Source organism: Octopus sinensis, linkage group LG18 (assembly GCF_006345805.1).
Source record: "Octopus sinensis linkage group LG18, ASM634580v1, whole genome shotgun sequence".
NCBI classification, from domain to species: domain Eukaryota; kingdom Metazoa; phylum Mollusca; class Cephalopoda; order Octopoda; family Octopodidae; genus Octopus; species Octopus sinensis.
Genome location: NC_043014.1, coordinates 33,551,983 through 33,572,266, shown reverse-complemented (window position 1 = coordinate 33,572,266; position 20,284 = coordinate 33,551,983). Strand labels below are relative to the sequence as shown.

Genomic DNA, 20,284 nt, shown 5'->3' with positions numbered 1-20,284 from the left:
AAATGTTGAAGTGAATGTAACGGTTTTTGTGTGTTTCTTAAATGGCTTACAAACACCTTCCACGCTGCAATATATATATACACATATATATATATGTATGTATGTATGTATGTATGTGTGTATGTGTATGCATGTATGTGTGTGTGTGTGCGTGTCTGTGCTTGTGATTGTCCTCCACCACTGCTTGACAACGAATGTTGGTTTGTTTACATCCCTGTCACCTAGTGGTTTGACAAAGGAAACAGATAGAATAAGTACAATGCTTACAAAAATAAAACTGGAGTTGATTCATTAAACTACAATTCTTCAAGGCATTGCCCCAGCATGGCCACAGACCAATGGCTGGAAAAAGCAGAAGAATAAAAGAATACATTCTCTGCTTTGGTCTTATGTTCAAGGCATGAGAAAGCTTGAATTTACATGAGAATGCCTAACAGACCTGGTAGAAACAGCAGCAAAATCTCCCTCAAATCACACCTTACTGTCTTATGTATGTATATATATATATGAGCCAATGAGGGGGACTTCTACATGGTAGCTAGACCTGGTAGAAATAGCAGCCAAATTTCCCCCAAATCACACCTTACTGTCTTATCTATGTATATATGTATGTATGAGCCTATGAGGGAGACCCCTACATGGCAGCTAGACATGGTAGAAATAGCAGCCAAATCTCCCTCAAATCACACCTTACTGTCTTATCTTTCTGCTACTTGGATATAGGTCTTATATTCGTAGTAAAAAACTTTCCTGTCACACACTCACGCACACGCACACACACACACACACGCACCCTCACACACACACACACACGCGCACACACACACACACACACACACACTCACACACACGCACGTTAGCTTACAATTTTATTTATATATTTGCGTGTCTATGTGTGGAAAGAGGAAGTGGGAGACAGAGTGAAAGAATCACTCACTACAGTAAGTGAATTACTTTCATTTTATTCATTGCCCACTGTGTGTGTGCGTGTGCGTGTGGTGTAAACCAGACTAAGAAAAGCATTTGACACACACCAGAATGTGAGTTTTCTGTAAATTTTGCTTAATTGGAGTTTAAATTTTAAAAACTGGACCTGGCATGACGCGATGCATTGTACTCTTAAAACTGACAGGTAAATTGTAATTGAAGAAATCCTATATTGTAGATTTGTATAACTCCCAAAGGGAGGCAGATAAAATCTGCCTTTTATAATCTCTTATTATAAAAGGCAGATTTTATCTGCCTCCCTTTGGGAGTTATACAAATCTACAATATAGGATTTCTTCAATTACAATTTACCTAGCAGTTTTAAGAGTACAATGCATCGCGTCATGCCAGGTCCAGTTTTTAAAATTTAAACTCCAATTAAGCAAAATTTACAGAAAACTCATATTCTGGTGTGTGTGTCAAATGCTTTTCTTAGTCTGGTTTACACCACACGCAAACGCACACACACAGTGGGCAACGAATAAAATGAAAGTAAATAGCGACAGAGTGATTTGAGGAAGACTAAACTGAAAGTATTCTGTCTATGACGCTGATAGATACATGAGTAAAATGTATGGGAAGCTAAGAGCTAAGAGTGAGTGAAAATGTTCTTGGAAGAGAGTAAATAGCGAGAGAGGAAGACTTTCATTAAATAACCGTAGTGGCTTGTGTTAGTAATAAAGTAAACATACTCATACATACATACATACATACATACATACACACACACACACATACACATACATACACACACACATACATACATACACACATACACACATACATATACATACATACATACATATACATACATACATACACACACACACAGTATTGAAGCTTGAGAACAATCAGATACATTTGCAACACATCTGTTGAAAATATTATTGTTCACACACATACATATACATATATACATACAGACAGACAGACAGATAGACACACACACACACACACACATGATCCAGCATGGCCACAACCTCAAGGCTGAAATATATAAAAGAATAACAGAATATAAATGTGTGCAAAGTACAAGAAATATTAATGCAGTATATGGGGATTGGACAATAAGCGTAAGGGAGTGTCAATGGTGGTTCCAGAAATCCCGAGCCATAAACTACAGCCTAGAAGACGAGCCTCATCCTGAAAGATCTGTAGAACTCGACAAGGACATCCTGAAAACCCTGGTGGAACAAAATTTCATCGTAACTGTTGAGGAACTAGCAGAGAAGCTTGGATTTGGTCATTCAACCATTCATTGAGACCTGTGTGCTATCAGAAAAGTCAGCAAATTGGGTCAATGGGTTCCTCACGAACTTTCCGAGTCTAATTGCATGCAGAGAGTGAATGTATGCTTTTCTTTGCTGTCACATCTCACCACTACTGCGCTATGTATATCTATATATATAAAACTGTAGTTGTGTGAGTGTCTGTCCCCTTCGATTTAGATTCCTAACTACTCCCACATTTTGCGGTGCAGTTTAACCAAATTCGGGTAGCTTATAGTCGTGATTCATATCGAGCCCGTCTGAATATTAGCGCGCGTCTACGATGAGTCTACGATTTTAAAAATAATTTAACATCATTTTTTATTCCATTTTTAATGCATAATTTTTCGTGTGTCGATGGCGGCGGAGTTGGCGTCCACGCTCACACCTGCACCTGTGGGGAAGGGAGTGTAAGGAAATCAACGTCGTAATGCGTTGTCAAGGAGACCAGTGTTCTTTTAGAACAACGACTTCATGGCTTGAAGACACCAAAACAGAAATGGCTAAGAAAGCGTCTACATGAGTCTACGATTTTAAAAAAAATTTACCATCGTTTTTTTCCCCTTTTAATGCATTTTTTCGCTATTATATAAGGGAAGTAACTCTCTAAAAATGTCTACGATGAGTCAACGATTTTTCAAAAAATTTACCATCATATTTTTTCCATTTTTAATGCATTTTTTGCTATTTTTTGGCTATAACTCTCTAAAAATGCTTATATAGTTATTTCCCTTACAAACCCGAGCAACGCCGGGCGATACTGCTAGTAAGAGATATATAGATTGATCAAAAAGGCATGTACCTCACAGCTGGAATGTCTTTGATCATAAGTTTGCTTAACCACAGATGACTTGGAGTTATATAATAACATCAACAACAGCATCAACCCCAACCCTTACTACGTGTTGTTTCTCAAATGTCACACAAAACATCATTTATTCTTTCTTTTCCCGTTTCCTTTCAATTCTACATTTATTTCCTGCAAGCGTTGAAGTACACGTTAATAAACTAAGGAGGAAAACCCGTTGGCCAAAATGTAATACAAATAAAAAGGTGTGAAGTAAAAAGAAAACTGGTTTTCATTACAGTATTTTAAAGTTAATAACGGATGCAGGCGTGGCTGTGTGGTAAGAGGTTTGCTTCCAAACTATATAGTTCCAGGTTCAGTCTCAAGTATCTTCTACTATAGCCCTGGGTCGACCAAAGCCTTGTGAATAGATTTGGTAGATGGAAACTGAAACTTGTTATATACACACGCACCATGTGTGTGAAGAGGGCGATTGTGTTTGTCCCCCACCACCTCTTGACAAACTGTGAAGGTTTATTTACGACCCCGTAACGCTTAGCAGTTCGGCAAAAGCGATGATAGAATAAAAAGTCAAGTACTGGGGCGATTCGTTTGACTAAAGCCCTTCAAGGCAATACCTCAGATGGCCGAGGCCTAATGACTGACACAAGTAAACGATAAAACCTAATATATACGGAGACGTATTTACGTTGGAATGTTACTGCTGAAAAATACATGGATTTCCTTGCTTAAAGAGAAAATTTATCAAACTCTAGTTTCTTTTCGCCCTGACCAATAAATCTTTCGCCTTCACTAAAGTAAGAACCGGTAAATGTTTTATAATTTTAGAAAGATAATTCTTCAGGCTTATTGCAGGAAAAGTTAAAATAATTCACAAATAAAACATATGCATTTGAATGTCGATGCTAAACCTGAAAATATTTTCATAAAGAACATTATTAAAGTTCATAAGTTACTCTGGAACACATATTTTACAAAAGACAATTTGCACTTGTTTAAAACATTTTATTTTTCTGAGTTAATGATTACAGTTCCTATCTCTAATTCTACAGCAGTTCTAATGGCTGTCTGTCTCTCTCTCTCCCTCAATACACACACAAACAGGCGTTGGCATAACTGTGCGGTAAGAAGTTTGATTCCCAACCACATGGTCCTGGGTTCATCCCACCGCATGGCAGCTTGGGCAAGTATCTTCTACTATAGCCTCGGGCCAACCAAGGCCTTGTGAGAGGATTTAGTAGATGGAAACTGAAAGAAACCTGCATGTGGGTGTGTGTTTGTTTGTCCCACACCACTGCTTCACAACCAGTGTTGGTGGAGTTACATTATAATTAAGAGGTTTGGCAAAAAAGTCCAAAAGAATAAGTACCAGGCTTTAAAAATGTACTAAGAGTACTGGGGTCTATTCGTTCAACTAAAAGAATTCTTCAAAGCAGTGCCACAGCTTAACTGTAGTCTAACTCTTTTAAACAAGATTATATATATATATAACATAATATATAGGGTAATAATAAATTATTATTACCAGTGGCCAAGCACAAAAAACGAATTAGTCATTAGACTATATATTATTCGTATAGAAATACAATAAGAGGCTTCCAAATAGAAAAGCGTTGTGCTAGAAAGAGTAGTGGTTTTTGAGATTTCTACTGTTCTTTCTAGCACAACGCTTTCCTATTTGGAAGCCTCTTATTGTATTTATATATATATATATATATATATATATATATATGTATATATATCGAGGCAAATCGGTAACGAACGGCAAATGCAAAATCAACAAAAGTCAAAGGGAAGTATTCTCTTCTCGGATTGTAAAACACGACTGCTTCTGTTTTTCTGTTGTAAGGCATCAAGTTGTTAAATATGACAATATGGAATAACATGATGATATTCCACATATTGTTTATATTCCACAGCCTCTAATATCTTCGTTTTTTCAGAGTCTTTCTGTCTTGGCTGGAACATTTTCTTTGCTCTCCACTATCAGCCCTTAAATTAGCAAGGAAGTAGTCTACCTGGCTGTGAAAGTCATGCATTTTAATTCTCATATGACATCCTAGATGAAAGGCGAAAAGTAACTTAATATTTTTTTTTAATTGAATCGCCACCCAACAAAAAAATAAAAAGATGTCTTTTGTAGCTAATGTAAACAGGTTTAATAAAATCATAAACAGCTCATCTTTCATTAACCCTTGAAGAATCAGATTACTTATTTATTCAGTTCTGAATTAATCACACATTATTTTGTAGCTTTGAAATTTCAATGATGTGAGTGTTTACTTTTAGATTTTCATATTGTAGGCTGAGCATATGAGGTTAGACATAACAGGCTGAAAAATGTTAACATTCTTATCTTAGATCCTTCAGAAGTTGTTTGTTCCTTCTCAAGCCACGCCTGGCTCATAATGGGTCAGTTTCCCGGTTTCATTGGCGAATAGGTTCCCCACCTGGATGAGACGCCAGTCCATCACAGGTGAGCTGCTAGATGCAGGAGGAAAGAGTGAAAGAAAGTTGTGGTGAAAGAGTCAGCAGAAGTTCACCATTACCTTCTGCTGGAGCCATGTGGAGCTTAGGTGTTTTGCTCATAAACACACACATTGCCCGGTCTGAAATTCGAACCCACGATTCCTTGATCGCGAGTCCACTGCTCTAACCACTAGGCCACGTGCCTAGTGGTTAGAGCACATTATCTTGTAGCTTTGAAATTTCAATGATATGAGTGTTTACTTTTAGATTTTCATATTGTAGACTGAGCATATGAAGCTACACATAACAGGCTGAAAAATGTTAACATTCTTATCTTAGATCCATCAGAAGTACCTACTTTTAAATTCTCTAGGTAGTGCACATCACTCAGTAGGGACCAGAGGGATGGTTTCCTGGTTTCTATGGCATATATATTCAATTTTACTAGCTGAGTAGACTGGAGCAATGTGAAATGAAGTGTTTTGCTCAAGAACAGAATGCATCACCCAGTCAAGGAATCGAAACTGCAATCTTATGATCAAGAGTTCAACACCCTAACCACTAAGCCATGTGCCTACACATAAATTCTCAAGACTAAACAATATTTTCCACAGATGTCTGAGTCACTAAAGCTGTACTGGATGGTTTTATAAACCTAGCTCTATATGAAGTGCTGCAAATAAGCTGTATTTGTTTATTTTATTAGGTATTTGTTTGTGTTTTCTATTATAGAAATCACTGCATCCCAGCCATTTGTGTGTGTGAATGTTTAGGTTTACCAGTGTGCTGACTTATGTTATTTTATGTAAACAAAGGAATGTACTTGTTCTAAAAAGCACTAGTCTGAAACGAGCACCTTTTCAAACTCCACCTGTCTAACACCCATGGACAAGTTTACAAAGTCAGAAAACAGCACAGCTCCAATGACTTTCGGAAACATTCTGTCATGCCAAGCATTGCTGAAGTATGGAACAAACTGCCGGCATCAGTTGTTAGTTGTCGGAGCACTGCATCCTTCAAAACTTCCATGCTTCCTGAGATTCGCCAACACTACACCTGATTTTCTCCTCTCCATACACACGCAAGCATGTATCTGACTCATATACTGTTCACTTTCCAGATATTTGTACATTACTGCATATGCTTTATACACATTTTTGACAAGTTGTGGTGCACCTGAACACTGTATACAATAATTTCATTATTATTATTATTATTATTATGAAATGAGCACTAGGTTCAATATGATCAACTAAAACTCTTCAAATGCAATGCTCCCAGCATGGTCACATTTCACTGATTGAAACCATGTTCAACTGATGCTGCAATTCCAATACCCTAAAAATAACGACAATATTAATCCTTTCTGCTATAGGTACAAGGCCTGAAATATATATATATTTTTGGTAGTGGTGGTGGGTCTTGTCAATTACATCAAATCTAGTGCTCAGCTGGTACTTACTTTATCGACCCTAGAAGGATGAAAGGCAAAGTTGACCTCAGCTGAATTTGAACTCAGAACGTAACGGCAGACGAAATACTCCTAAGCATTTCACCTGGCATGCTAACGATTCTGCCAGCTCACCTTTCTACAAGGCCTGAACTTTGGAGGAGGGGACAGTTGATTACATCAACCTCAGTAAACAACTGGTACTTTTTTCATTGACCCTGAAAGGATGAAAGGCAAAGTTGACCTCGGCAGAACTTGAACTCAGGATGTGAAAATGAATGAAATGCTGTCAAGTATTTTGCCCAACATACTAACGACTCTGCCAGCTAATAATAACAATGGTCTCTAATTTAGGCACAAAACTTGAAATTTTGAGTAGAGTGGTTTAATAGATAATATCAACTGCAGTACTTGACTGGCACTTTTGTTACTGATCCTGAGAAGATCAAATGTCAAGTTGACCTCAACAGGATTTGAACTCAAAGCATAAAGAGCCAAAACAAATACCGCAAGATATCTTTCATCACTCGAAAATGATTCTGCTAATCCAATAATAATAATAATAATTCTTGGTACAATAGGCACAAGGCCTGAAATTTTGAGGGAGGAGAGAGTTGATTACATCAAACTCCATGCTTACCTGGTGCTTATTTTATTGACTCAGGAAGGATGAAAGGCAAAGTCGTCCATGGAGGAATTTGAACTCAGAATGTAAGTAAGAAATGCCACTAAGCATTTTGCCTGCATTAATAATAATAATAATAATAATAATAATAATCCCTTCTACTATAGGCACAAGGCCTGAAATGCTGGGGGAGGGGATAGTTGATTGCATTGACCCCAGTTCTCAACTGGTATTTATTTTATCAACACTGAAAAGATGAAAGGCAAAGTCAGCCCCGACAGAATTTGAGCTCAGAATGTAAGGATGGATGAAATGCTGCTGAGTATTTTGTCCGGCACACTAATGATTCTGCCAGCTTGCTGCCTTAGGAATAATAACAATGCCAAAATCTTTTAGAGAGGTTAAATAATAAACAGGTCATATTCCAAAAATTTTGAATAAAAACATAAAATTTTAAAATATAATTTAGCTATAAAAGTGTATAAAAATCTTCCGGAAAAATATGGAAATCAAAAGGTCCAAGGACATGACCTTAAAAAAACGTTTCAGAAACAGACCGGAATGAGTACAATCTTCACAAACATTATTTTCAAAGTGATTTAAGAAAAAGAAAAAAAAAAAACATTTTGATTAATAATCCATAAATCAACCAGAGTTATCATGGAAACAGCAAGTCATGATAAGTCCAAATAAAACCATTTTCAGCAGAAACGGATGAAAAGTCTTTACATTTCTATGATGGAATTTACAGGCACTTGTATATCCGTTAGTTTGCCAATAAATTCCTTTGCCTTTATCACAACCAGACACATCTGCACGATTGCTTTTTCCCTTGTCATCAGCTTAACAGCAGCCTCTAAAGTTCCTGCAAGAAGATGATGGAAGGTGACTGAGATTGCTAACATACAATAACAGCTGTGAAACAGTTTAACCCATAAATATTCAGATTACTCTGTGAAATGTAATGGCCTCTTTTTGCATTGTTTTGCATTAATCATTGCAGCTTTGAGATTTCAATGATGCGATGGTTTGTTTACAGAATGACATTGTAGAGTAAGTTTAAGAGCTCAGATCTGGCTAGTTTTAGCAATAACAAAAAAAAAAAACATGCACATACACTCATTAATTATCAGTGATGAAAGTAGTATTAATATCAAAAGGTGGTGTGTATATCTAACTTAACAGTGATGCTTCGTTAGAACATTGAATACTGTGTTATTAGCCAAGAGAGATCCTTTCATATAGGCACTTGGTGTGTAAATCACACACGTCATAGCAAATGTGAACCATCTGTCGTGGACACCAGAATATGTATATATATATATATATATATATATTTAACAATTAAGGATGACTTCTTAATAAGGAATTTTAACAAGAAATTATCAGGTAGTTAGCGTGAAAAACCTCATAAGAGAAAAAATTTTGAAAATAATTTTTTTCCTTTAGAAAATATTAATTTATATTGTATAGAGGGCATTATTACACATAAATGCCTCACACTAAGAGGGACATAAGTCATTACTCCCAAAATTTTACTAATCGTACCTAATGCATATGCATATATATATATATATATTATATATATATATATACACATACAGACACATGTAAAATACTTTATCTATCTATCTATCTAGAGATAGAGAGATAGAGAGAGCAATTAAATTGTGGAAAAAGCATTCTAGTTATTTAACATGGAATGCTGTTAAATTCAGTTCAGATTTTAAATTTATTTCATAAAATGTCAAATTTGTTGCCACAACTTAAAACCTGGTCATGGACACACTTCCACTTTAAGAGTTTCAAGGGTACCCTGATAGTGACCAGATTGCATTTATATGATCCCTTCTGCCTATCTTCTCACCACTGTATATACTCATTAGACCCCTTACTTTAAACGTCTACATACAAACCCTTTCAACAAGGCTAGGTAGAAGATGGGGTGGAATTCTAAGAAGGCTAATGAGAACTGTTCCACTTCCTTAATGTTACTAATAATTGACACACGTACACATGCACACATTCAAACTCTCACAAAGTTAAATCAAGAGGATGTAGATAACAGAGATACACATCAATATATAGACATTGGTAATTGTTGAAATTAGAATATTTACCTCCAGTCGCTAACAGGTCATCCACAATAACAACTTTCTGACCGGACTTCACAGCTGTTGTTTGTACTTCAAAAGAGTCCTTCAATACAAACACAAAATCATTTTATTAAATAAAAAAAAAAAAAAAAAAAAAAATCAAAAAAATCAAAATCAAAATCGATCAACATCAATGGAAATTGTAGCTGTGATACCAGTACTGGTGGCACGTAAGAGAACCATCCGAACGTGGCCGTTGCCAGTGCCGCCTCGACTGGCTTCTGCGCCGGTGGCACGTAAAAAGCACCATCCGAACGTGGCCGTTGCGAGCGCCGCCTCGACTGGCCTCTGCGCCGGTGGCACGTAAAAAGCATCATCCGATTGTGGCCGTTGCCAGCCTCGTCTGGCATCTGTGCAGGTGGCACGTAAAAAGTGGTTGGCGTTAGGAAGGGCATCCAGCTGTAGAAACACTGCCAGATCAGACTGGGCCTGGCGCAGCCTTCTGGCTTCCCAGACCCCAGTTGAACCGTCCAACCCATGCTAGCATGGAAAATGGATGTTAAATGATGATGATGATGATATATAAATCTATTTTAGAGAGTACTATACCACTCCATATATCACACTGCTCCTTCTCTATTGCACAACATTACTATGTACCATGACGGCTCTCTAGCATTACTGTATAATATTAATTTCAAATTTTGGCACAATGCCAGCAATTCCGAGGGAGGGGGGTCAAGTTGACTGCAATGTAAAGATAGTTGAAATGCCACTAAACATTTTACCCAGCATGCTAACAATTCTGCCAGCTTGCTGCCTTCTATAAAATTGATTTCAAATTTTGGCACAAGGTCAGCAATTTCAGGGGACTTGATTACATTGACGACCAGTACACAACTGGTATTTATTTTGTTCATCCTGAAAAAATGAAAGGCAAAGTCAACCTTGGTGGGATTTGAACCCAGAATGTAAAGATAGATGAAATGCTGCTAAGCATTTTACTTGGTGTGCAAACGATTCTGTCAGCTTGTCACCTTAACATTATTGCATGATACAGCTATAAAAAAAAAATTCTTCTATATCATTGCTGTTTTATCATATAATAACATCACAATATACCATTGCTGTCCTTTTATACAACACTGCTACATACCATTGCTGTTCTATCAAGAAGCAAAATTACTGTATAACATTACTATTCTATTTTTTTTTTTTTGACCCCCTTCGGTCAGACACTGACCATGGGTTTGCACCTAGAGAGTTACCCTCTGAGGCACAAGTCTGGGCAAGGTTGTTTTTTGTTTTTTTTTTATGGAAGACCAGCAGTCGCCCATGCATACCGGCCTCCCCTCTCCACGTCACCGATGTTGTCCAAGGGAAAGGCAAGGGCCGATACAGCTTGGCACCTGTGACGTCGCAACTCATTTCTACAGCTGAGTGAACTGGAGCAACGTGAAATAAAGTGTCTTGCTCAAGAACACAACACGCAGCCCGGTCCGGGATTCGAGCTCACAACCTCACGATCGTAAGCTTGACGCTCTAACCACTGAGCCATGGCCCTTCACTATTCTATTACATAACAAAATTACTATATACCATTTCTCTTTTGTTATATATCATACAACATCATTGTCATCAATATTTAACATCCATTTTCAATGCTGGCATGAGTTGGATGGCTTGAGAGGAACTGGCAAGGCCAGGGGGTGACACCAAGTTCTATAGTCAGTTTTGGCTTGGTTTCTATGACTGGATGTTTTTCCTAATGCCAAACACTCAACAGAGCATACTGGATGCTTTTTACGTGGCACCAGCACCCATACCAATGCTTTTTACATGGTACCTTGGTTTTAGGATCTCAACTGTGTTGTGGTGAGCGGGTCTACTCAAGTACAGCAATGTCTCACATATCTCGGTCCTCTGTCATCTCCTTAGTAAGGTTCAACATTTTGAGACTGGCCTTCATGATACACCATTGCTAGTTGCTTCTATAACATTGCTATACAACACTGCTGTTCTATTAAATAACGTTACTAAACACCTATTGCTCTGTTGTATAACATTATAACATTTCTCTGTATATGTGTACATGCATATAATTGTATTATACATTTGTGATTGTGCATGTAAGTCAGTGTGTGTTCATGCCTATCATGAAAGTATCTATATGTGTATGTATATATGTGCATGTGAGCAGATGCAAACACTTGTAAAAGAAAAATGAGAAAACATTACCTCGCCATATTCAAGTTTGTAATTTACTGAATATGTTGGTCCTGGCAATTTCCCCTTCTTGCGAATAGGAACAAAACCTACATTTAATTCGTTGGCAATAAGAGGCCCAAAAAGGAATCCCCTAGCTTCGAGTCCAACAATTAGTTCAACATCTGGAGCATGTTCTTTTACTATTTCAACCATTTTGGAAATGAGGCCCTTGAAGACTGGAGGGTTTTGTAAAATTGGTAAAACATCACTGCAAACAGAGAGATTTATTTAAATATTGGTTTTAAATTTTGGCACAAGGCCAGAAATTTCAGAGGAAAAGCTAAGTTGAATTCATCAACTTCAGTGCTTAAATGGTACTTATTTTATATATTTCAAAGGGCTGAAAGTGAAAGTCAACCCTAGTGACATTTGAACACAGAGTGTAAAGTCAGAAGAAAGGCCGCTAAGCATTTTGTCCAATGTGGTAACAATTCTGCCAAGTTGCTGCCTTGAGATTATTTTAAATATTGAAGTAAGTATGTGGCGGTGTTTAAGAAGTACACCAACTCAGATAGTTGAGATGGTATTGAGAGTGAACCACCACACACATGCATGAGGGCATTATGGGTGCACCAGTACACGTACACAAACTTTGCACATGTACAAGCAGGTATTTGTGAATTCACAAGCACACAACACACATGTAAGCATGTATGTTGTTAGGTGCATCACTTCTGCATGCAAGCAGATATCGGTAGGTGGGCCAACTTCACCCTCATAACATCTGAGAAACACAAGTGGATACACTAACCAGCACTTGCACATGCAAACAGTTGATAGTGGGTGCAGTTCTTGCAAGCAAGCATTGTTAGGTATATAACTCGTACATAGAAGCAATTATTGATGGATGCATCATCCTCATGTTCACTCTATGCAAGAAGGTAAATGCACTATCTCAGATAATCACTTTACTGAACTGAGAATAAAAATTGATTCATTCAGAAAATGGAGGAAATAGAAATGTGATAGATTAGGGGATGCAATAATAAAATATAGAAGAGATCAAAACTAAATTTTGGAACATTTTACAGAAAAATAATGGTAAAAACGTTCTTAAAAGATATTTACTTACAGCTTTAAAAGGGATTTTGAGAAACCTATTAGAAAGGGTATATTTACTTACAAAATAAGCAGCAGTGATACAATAGCAACGAATTAAGCGAAAACTTGGAGAGCTTCTTAATAAAAAATTTTCCTTTTATCAATAGAAACATAAACAGCCTTAATGATTAAAAGACCAAATTTCGATTGGCCACAATTAGGCACATGCACTTATTTACCTCCCCTTCGTCTGCACTCTTTTGCTGTGTAATACCAATATACAATATTTGGCCTCTTGATCATTCAGTATATTTATGTTTGTGTTGATAGAAATGAAAGAAAATATTCAATAATGAGAGAATTTAAAGGCAAAAAATATTTGTGACATAAACAATAATCAGTGGTGAGCACATCTAACCGCTAATTTGCTAACTAAAAAAGTTAGCTTTGCTAACACATCCACTAAACAATTAAAAAAATTAGCAGAAGCTAGCACTAACTTTTATCATATCATATCATATGATGGGCACAGCTAACCAAAATGTTAGCTTCTCTAACCACTAATTCACTAAACAGGTAAAGAAATTAGCAGAAGCTGGCGCTAATTGATAACCTCTAACTTTTATCATATGAATTTAGCTTCAGTTTGGTTTTTTGGCTCTAAAACCCCTAAAAACAGACCTAGAGAGCTGAAATTTTCGTGTTGTTGCTTAGACATAGAACTTCCCAAAAAGGTATAGAATGCCAAGATCAGATGATGATCAAGGTGTATGCAAATAATTAAATGAACAAATGAAATTAAGCATTAGTTTTTCAGTCAACATACATTTTATTTACTGTACAAAACTATTAATCAAATCAAAAAGGTTTAGTATAGAATAGGTATCATACCAAGATCAGATGATGATCAAGGTGTACTACTCTGGCTGGGCCTTCTCCATTGCCTCAATATGATGCTGGTTGCCCTTCAGAAACATCAGCTTCTCAAAGTTACCATCTGACAGGGAGGCCCTCTTGACCCTCAAAATATCTTTGTAGAGAATAGGAACTCGACTGCAGCACTGGATCAGATGGTGGTGTTATACTTGGTGAACAGGTCAATCACACCTGCCCACCCAAAAAGGCAACTTCAGTCAGAACCTCCTTCAAGACAGCCTCCAACCAAGTCTTCACCAAGTTCTGCACTTTAGGCTTCAATGACCTGTGGCTCCTGCTCTCCTGGATCTGAGTGATGTTGCTGAAGAACTCATCTTCCTCATCCTCATTGCTGGTGGTGGTGCTGCTGCCCTCCTTATTGGTCTCCATGGCGTCTGTTACTCTGCTAACCCAGCTGTTATTATACCTCTCCAACGAGAACAGGCGAAAGTTGGGATGGAAGGCAGTGGCTAGCTGGCACTCCGGGACTTCTAGGAGGAACTCAAACCTTTTCGTGGTGCCTGCAAGTATTGCGTCGACCAGAGGACTGCAGTTTGAACTTGGCCTCCTTCAACTTCATGACGATAGCCGCTACATTTGGCAGAAGGCTCCCAAGATGGTCCTGGTCTTACCCCTGGATTTCATCCAAAGCCTTGGCAATATTAGACATCACCTGGGCATACTCCATGAGGAAGCCAACATCAGAATCAGTGAAGGTCTGCAGCTTCAACTGTGTTATCCTGTGGACAGCTCCCCTAGTCTTCTCCAGTAGAATAATTGTAAAGAGACATAAGTTGTGAAGTTAAAAACTTAAATTATATATATATTGTAACAGTGAAAATATGATTAGGATGGGCAAAGTTCAGAGAGCTCCTACCCCTGCTGGCAACAAAGGGACTCTCTCTCAAAGTGAAAGGCAGATTGTGTGTGAACAGCTATGCTACATGGTAGTGAAACATGGGCTGAGACAGCTGAGGACATGCATAGGCTTGAAAGAAATGAAGTCAGTATGCTTTGCTGGATGTGCAATGTCAGTGTACATGTTCAACAGAGTTTAAGCATATTGAGAGAACAGTTAGGCATAAGAGGCATCAGATGTGGTGTGCAAAGGAGACAACTGCACTGGTGTGGTCATGTGATGCATATGGATGAGAACAGCTGAGTAAAGAAGTACCGATCTCTAACTGTGGAGGGAACATGTGAGGTAGACCCAGGAAGATATGGAATGAGGTGGTGAAATATGACCTTCGAACTTTGAGCCTCACAATTAATATTGGTAGGTACTTGATTATATTTGTTCTTATGCTAATATAAATAAACCACTAACGGTTTCCAAAGTTAACGAAAATGCTTATTCGCTAAATGTAAAGTTAGCTTTAGCGGAACCTTGCCCACCACTGACAATAAATATGTTACTGTTTATGTCTTTGATATCCCGGCAAGCAACTTTTTAAAAATTATAGAGAAAATATGTCTTTCAAATAACCACCCTTTTAAAACTGTAAATGAATATCTTTTGAGATAGTTTGTCTAATTTTTTCTTAAAATATTTCATAATTTGGGTCTTCATCTTTTAACATTATGGTGCACAATACTTTGAGCAGTCTTTCAAGTTTTCAATAATCTGGTAATTGTTCAGTTTTGTGATATTAAAAAGTAAAAAAAATTAAGGGGGAGATAACTAGTATAAGGACACATAAGTCAACATAAACACTGGATATTATTTACTTTGGAATTGGTCAGAACGGTACGTGGAAGACCAGTGGGACCGCAATTCATTGTTCCTGAAATTGAAATCCTCAAACATGAATTAATCTTGGAATTGATATTCCAAGATTAATTCATGTTTGAGGATTTCAATTTCAGGAACAATGAATTGCGGTCCCACTGGTCTTCCACGTACCCAAATATCACCCAAAATCACGAAACAAGATTTTTCTGTGGTTGGCACGGTGTTGACTAATTATGAATTTATACATGTGCAAAAATTATAATTCGCCATGTTAGCTTACTACAGTATTTGTTGTTTAGCACTAAGTTGACTTATGCATGGCCCTTTACTAGTTATCTCCCCCTTAATTTTTATTTACTTTTTAAATATCACTAACCTGAACAAATTACCTTCTGATTTTTCAGTCATTTGAACTTTGACGTTCTTACGTCTTGCATCCAATTGCAGCATATGACATTTTTAGTAAACTTTAAAATGGGTAATAGCAGTAATTCAAACACTGAAAAGAAACGAAGAAATAAGATAAAAATAAGAATAAGGTGAAAGAAAGTGTTGCCTACCAAAAGTTAACCCCTTTCTTGGGAAAATCTGGGAAATATTTCAACACTTCTTTGATTTTGACGACCCTTTCATCTTCTTCAGTTTCCATTTCTGCAATAGTATATGAAAGAGTGAAAAACAAATGGGTTCCTTAAAATTCCAAGAAGCATTTGGCACCTGTTGAAACCTACAAGCTTGTCGTGCACACCTTCTTTAGATAATATACTTATTTCTTTACTACCCACAAGGGGTTAAACACAGAGAAGACAAACAAGGACAGACAAATGGATTAAGTCGATTATATCGACCCCAGTGCGTAACTGGTACTTATTTAATCGACCTAAAGGATGAGGCAAAGTGGACCTCGGCGGAATTTGAACTCAGAACGTAACGACAGACGAAATACGGCTACGCATTTCGCCCGGCGTGCTAGGGACAAAAACATCTTCAGATGTGACTCATAGATGTGTTATGGGAGTAAGATAGGAAAAGCGATTTCATAGAGGGCATGTATTGTTGTAGTATTGGAATCGAGTTAGATATATAGTAGGTATCGAATAAAACAGTAACATCAAGTTTCAGAACATGGTTCATGGCGTCATAGGAAAGAAAAGGGTACCACTTTTTCCTTCAATTTTCTCTAGTATTTTTTTTTCTTACACGTGCGCCCGCTTTTATAACCTTTTTCTTCTCCCTTGAGGTGTAGGATATCTATTCTGATATTTCGCTACGAAATCAGCTCTGATCCAGGAAAACACCCACGAACATTTGAACTACGATATCTATCAGAGATATAAAAAAGCAACCTAGAAGTTAGTGTTAGCAGTGGACAAAAGGTGCACACAGACATGTAACTAAACGACGTCATAGAGGACAGGATTTCTTCTGTAGAGTTTCACTGCTTCGAAGAAAAACGAAAACATTTATTATTTGAATACCTAGGTATCGTTCCTCTGAACATTAGCCTGAGCAACGTACAGAACGTAGAACCGATGCTAACCGTGTACCATAAAGCTACACCCTCTAAGTTTTAAAATTGAATACACCGTTCGACTTCAAAGCAACAGCATATATATATATATATTGAAAGCTTCGAACAATGGTATTTGCATAAAGAAAACAAAAAGTATAATTTATGGACTCTACCTAGGCTATTAATGGTATTTCGTACAACTGCGAACGGAGAAAAGTGAACCAAAATAATCACGTACGCAAGACGGAATGTAACACCGACCGGTGACAGATGAAAATAGTTAACATCAAAAACATAGTCCGTATTTCTACCTTGTGTGCTGAAACTATTGTATTCTATCGTGATTATTTTAAAACTAAGTTTGTGAATAACAAGGCAATTTACTCAAAATTCCTTTTTATTGTGCAGTTTCAAAATAACAGGTGTTTATGCAACTCATTTAAAGAATATAATTTCCATTATATAAGTAAAGAAAGAAATAAATATACACACTTTTAAAGGATTGCACGAACTCACGATGTTACAAAAAAGAAATGATGTAAGACAGAGTGAAGCTCCTGTATACTAAAATGCGCATCTGTAGAGCACCTGATATATAAGCGGTGAGCAACGCCCCCTACCGATAGGTGGTGGACTATGTCATTTGTATCCGTCATATGACTGATAGCTGTATTGTCAGTTGTGATGATGGTGGTAATGACTTATTAATCAGTGTATGGCCCACTTCAAATCAGCAGTGGAAGAGGGCTTCTTTTTGAAGAGAGAACTTGCGATTTGCAGCATCGACGATACCAATCACTGAGATAAGTCATCTCTGGCAAAAGGAAAATTATCTCAATTCAAATATAAGGAAAGAAAGTAAGAAGGCATCAACATGCCTTCATCTAAGAAGGACGGAGTACGAGAAACAGGCGGACAGGTTGACAGTGAGTACATAGTTTATATATATACATATATCTGGTGGGTAGTGCACGTAAAGTGCGCATCACAAGCGGTGATGGCGAGCGGGGTCATAAACAGTTTTCTTAATCTATGTGTCTGCGTGGGCAACTGTTCTCGATCTCGAAGAAGGAAGCTTCTGTTCGTCCTCATGGAGGATCACCCACAGATGTTGTTTGGATATTGATGGATCTTTTCGTGGGGGTCGTTTAGGGAAGACATCTGTTGTGCATGATTATGCATCTTCCGATTCACGACGCATTAATAGCTTCAGTCGGTTCTTAAAAATACCTTCGCTTGACAGTTCTGTTTGTTGATCTGAGACTAGCTCAATAACAATATCGAAGATATTTATAGGACAAAACAACAAGGTTGGGAATATGTTATAAATATTAAACATCATTTGTGTCATATTCAGTTAAGATCGGTTATGGATAATTGTTTCTATTTTGTTTGTCTTTTTTTTTTTAATATCAAAGAAATAACCAAAATACGGAAATAATTGATTACATGAGTCCATGAATGCCTGTTGCGATGCTTTCAATCAACACATTTATTTGTGTATATGATTTTGTATGCTTGTTCAGTATTTGTGTGAGTGTACGTTTGTATACATGCATATGTAAGTAATATGCATGAAGTTAATTACAACAGATAATTAAACAATCTACAGCTAATATTCCAGTGAAGTTGTGTTGTTTGCGGTTGTGTTTATGTTGTTAGTGGATTGTGTATATGCGCGTGTGTGTGTGTGTGTGTGTGTGTGTATACTGTAACAAATATATTTAGGGAGAGAGTTTGCCTTTGTTTCGCTGTGTGTATATTCTGAACTTTTCTTTCCGTGTTTTCGTTTCAGCTGTGAGCCAAGCTTCCTCTAATCATACCCCACCGTCTTAAAATGAAATGACACTTTGTGTAATGTAGCCCTAAATATTCAAAAATAACTAAATAAACAAAAGAATGGCCATGGCTGGAATGCCTTTGTAAGTTTGCGCGATCAGAGTTGATTTAGCGCTAAACAATATCTATAATAATGGCTATCACCGTAGCCTTAAGAGGCGTGTATCTGCCGAGATAGCAACAGCTCAGTTCCTGAATGAAAATATTTCATTTAATTTGCCGTTGTTTGTGTTAAGAAAGGCATGACCGTGTCTTCCCCGGCTTTTTAATAAATGATCATTGTTATTTTCTATGCCTATCCCTTATATATATATATATAAGCTTCCATACCTTGTAAGAAGTTCTATATCAATAAGATTACATTTAGTAATAACAATAACAAAACTGCCGACCACAACAGTGTAAATGTTTAGATGTAAACCATCTCGCCTAAATATACCCTTAAACTACAAAGATAGTCATGGCTAGAAACGCTTTTGATCAGCTCGATCAGAGCTGGCCTACGGCTAAACTACGTCGGCGACAATAAAACTCAAAATCCTTGAGTTTCGTGTAATTACAATTGTTACAATGCCCGTAAGTCAGGACCATGGAGTAATTTGTAAGCGTTTTCGACTCCAAAAATTATTTCAGTATCGTTTTACTTTCGTTTTCCCATGCTGACATGAATTGGACCTGTATTAAAACATCCCGTCCCCCTTCGTTGTCCATTGTCGGTTTGCCCACAGCAACAGAGTAAACCCACCAGTTTTTCTTGTGTATAATGCATGTACAACACTGTAAAACTGGTCTAGAGTAGCTGTCTCATACAAGAATACTAAAGCGACCCCTCAACTCTGTTCATATTTGGAGTTATTGCTCAACAAGTAGATTTGGGTGTGGTTTGCAGGTTCCATGGCTTGTTTGTACAATTCATTTTAGGTGCTATGGAAACAACCATTTTACAGGAATAAGGGTCCTATATACCTTGTGTTAGGTCATCCTCAGAGTTGTTACTCTCCTAGATAGATAGCTTATAATGTGGCTTGTAGGGTCCATCTCCTTTGAACATTCCATATACTTAGAATATTAGCAAATGTTTCTATTAAATTAATTTTATCTTTAAAAAGAACTCAATACTTTTAATAGAGTACATTTACAGTATATAACATATATAACAGTTCCAGCTACATTATATCTTGTTTATCAGATATTTCTCAAGCAGGAGTGGCTGGTAGTGAGTTGCAACGCAATCAAATGAGACTGCTTAACTACATCTGAGGATGGGCTCAGC

The 20,284-nt window shown here is 37.2% G+C and overlaps 2 protein-coding genes across 6 annotated transcripts in view; one reads left to right on the top strand and one right to left on the bottom strand.

Annotated features, from left to right (window-relative positions):
- Positions 1 to 8,055: 8,055 nt before the first annotated feature.
- LOC115221452 (adenine phosphoribosyltransferase) lies at positions 8,056 to 17,805 on the bottom strand. 4 transcript variants are annotated; one of them, XM_029791638.2, is made up of 5 exons: positions 17,346 to 17,430; positions 16,220 to 16,310; positions 11,942 to 12,179; positions 9,728 to 9,806; positions 8,056 to 8,472 (listed from the first exon to the last, which is right to left on the bottom strand). In XM_029791638.2, exons 2-5 carry the CDS (start codon positions 16,306 to 16,308, stop codon positions 8,333 to 8,335), a joined length of 546 nt encoding a protein of 181 aa, XP_029647498.1. In that variant the 5' UTR covers positions 16,309 to 16,310; positions 17,346 to 17,430; the 3' UTR covers positions 8,056 to 8,332. The 4 variants fall into 4 exon arrangements, with proteins under 4 accessions (XP_029647498.1, XP_036366747.1, XP_036366746.1 ...); XM_036510854.1 differs by having other exon boundaries at positions 17,411 to 17,430; XM_036510853.1 differs by having other exon boundaries at positions 16,220 to 16,322; positions 17,346 to 17,424.
- A 22-nt stretch (positions 17,806 to 17,827) lies between these two features.
- LOC115221443 (maestro heat-like repeat-containing protein family member 1) overlaps positions 17,828 to 20,284 on the top strand; it is a 118,754-nt gene continuing 116,297 nt past the window's right edge. For both annotated transcript variants that reach the window (XM_029791626.2, XM_029791625.2), the window contains exon 1: positions 17,828 to 18,098. In XM_029791626.2, the coding sequence (XP_029647486.1) occupies positions 18,047 to 18,098 (52 nt within the window). In that variant the 5' untranslated portion in view covers positions 17,828 to 18,046. The remainder of the gene's footprint in view (positions 18,099 to 20,284) is intronic.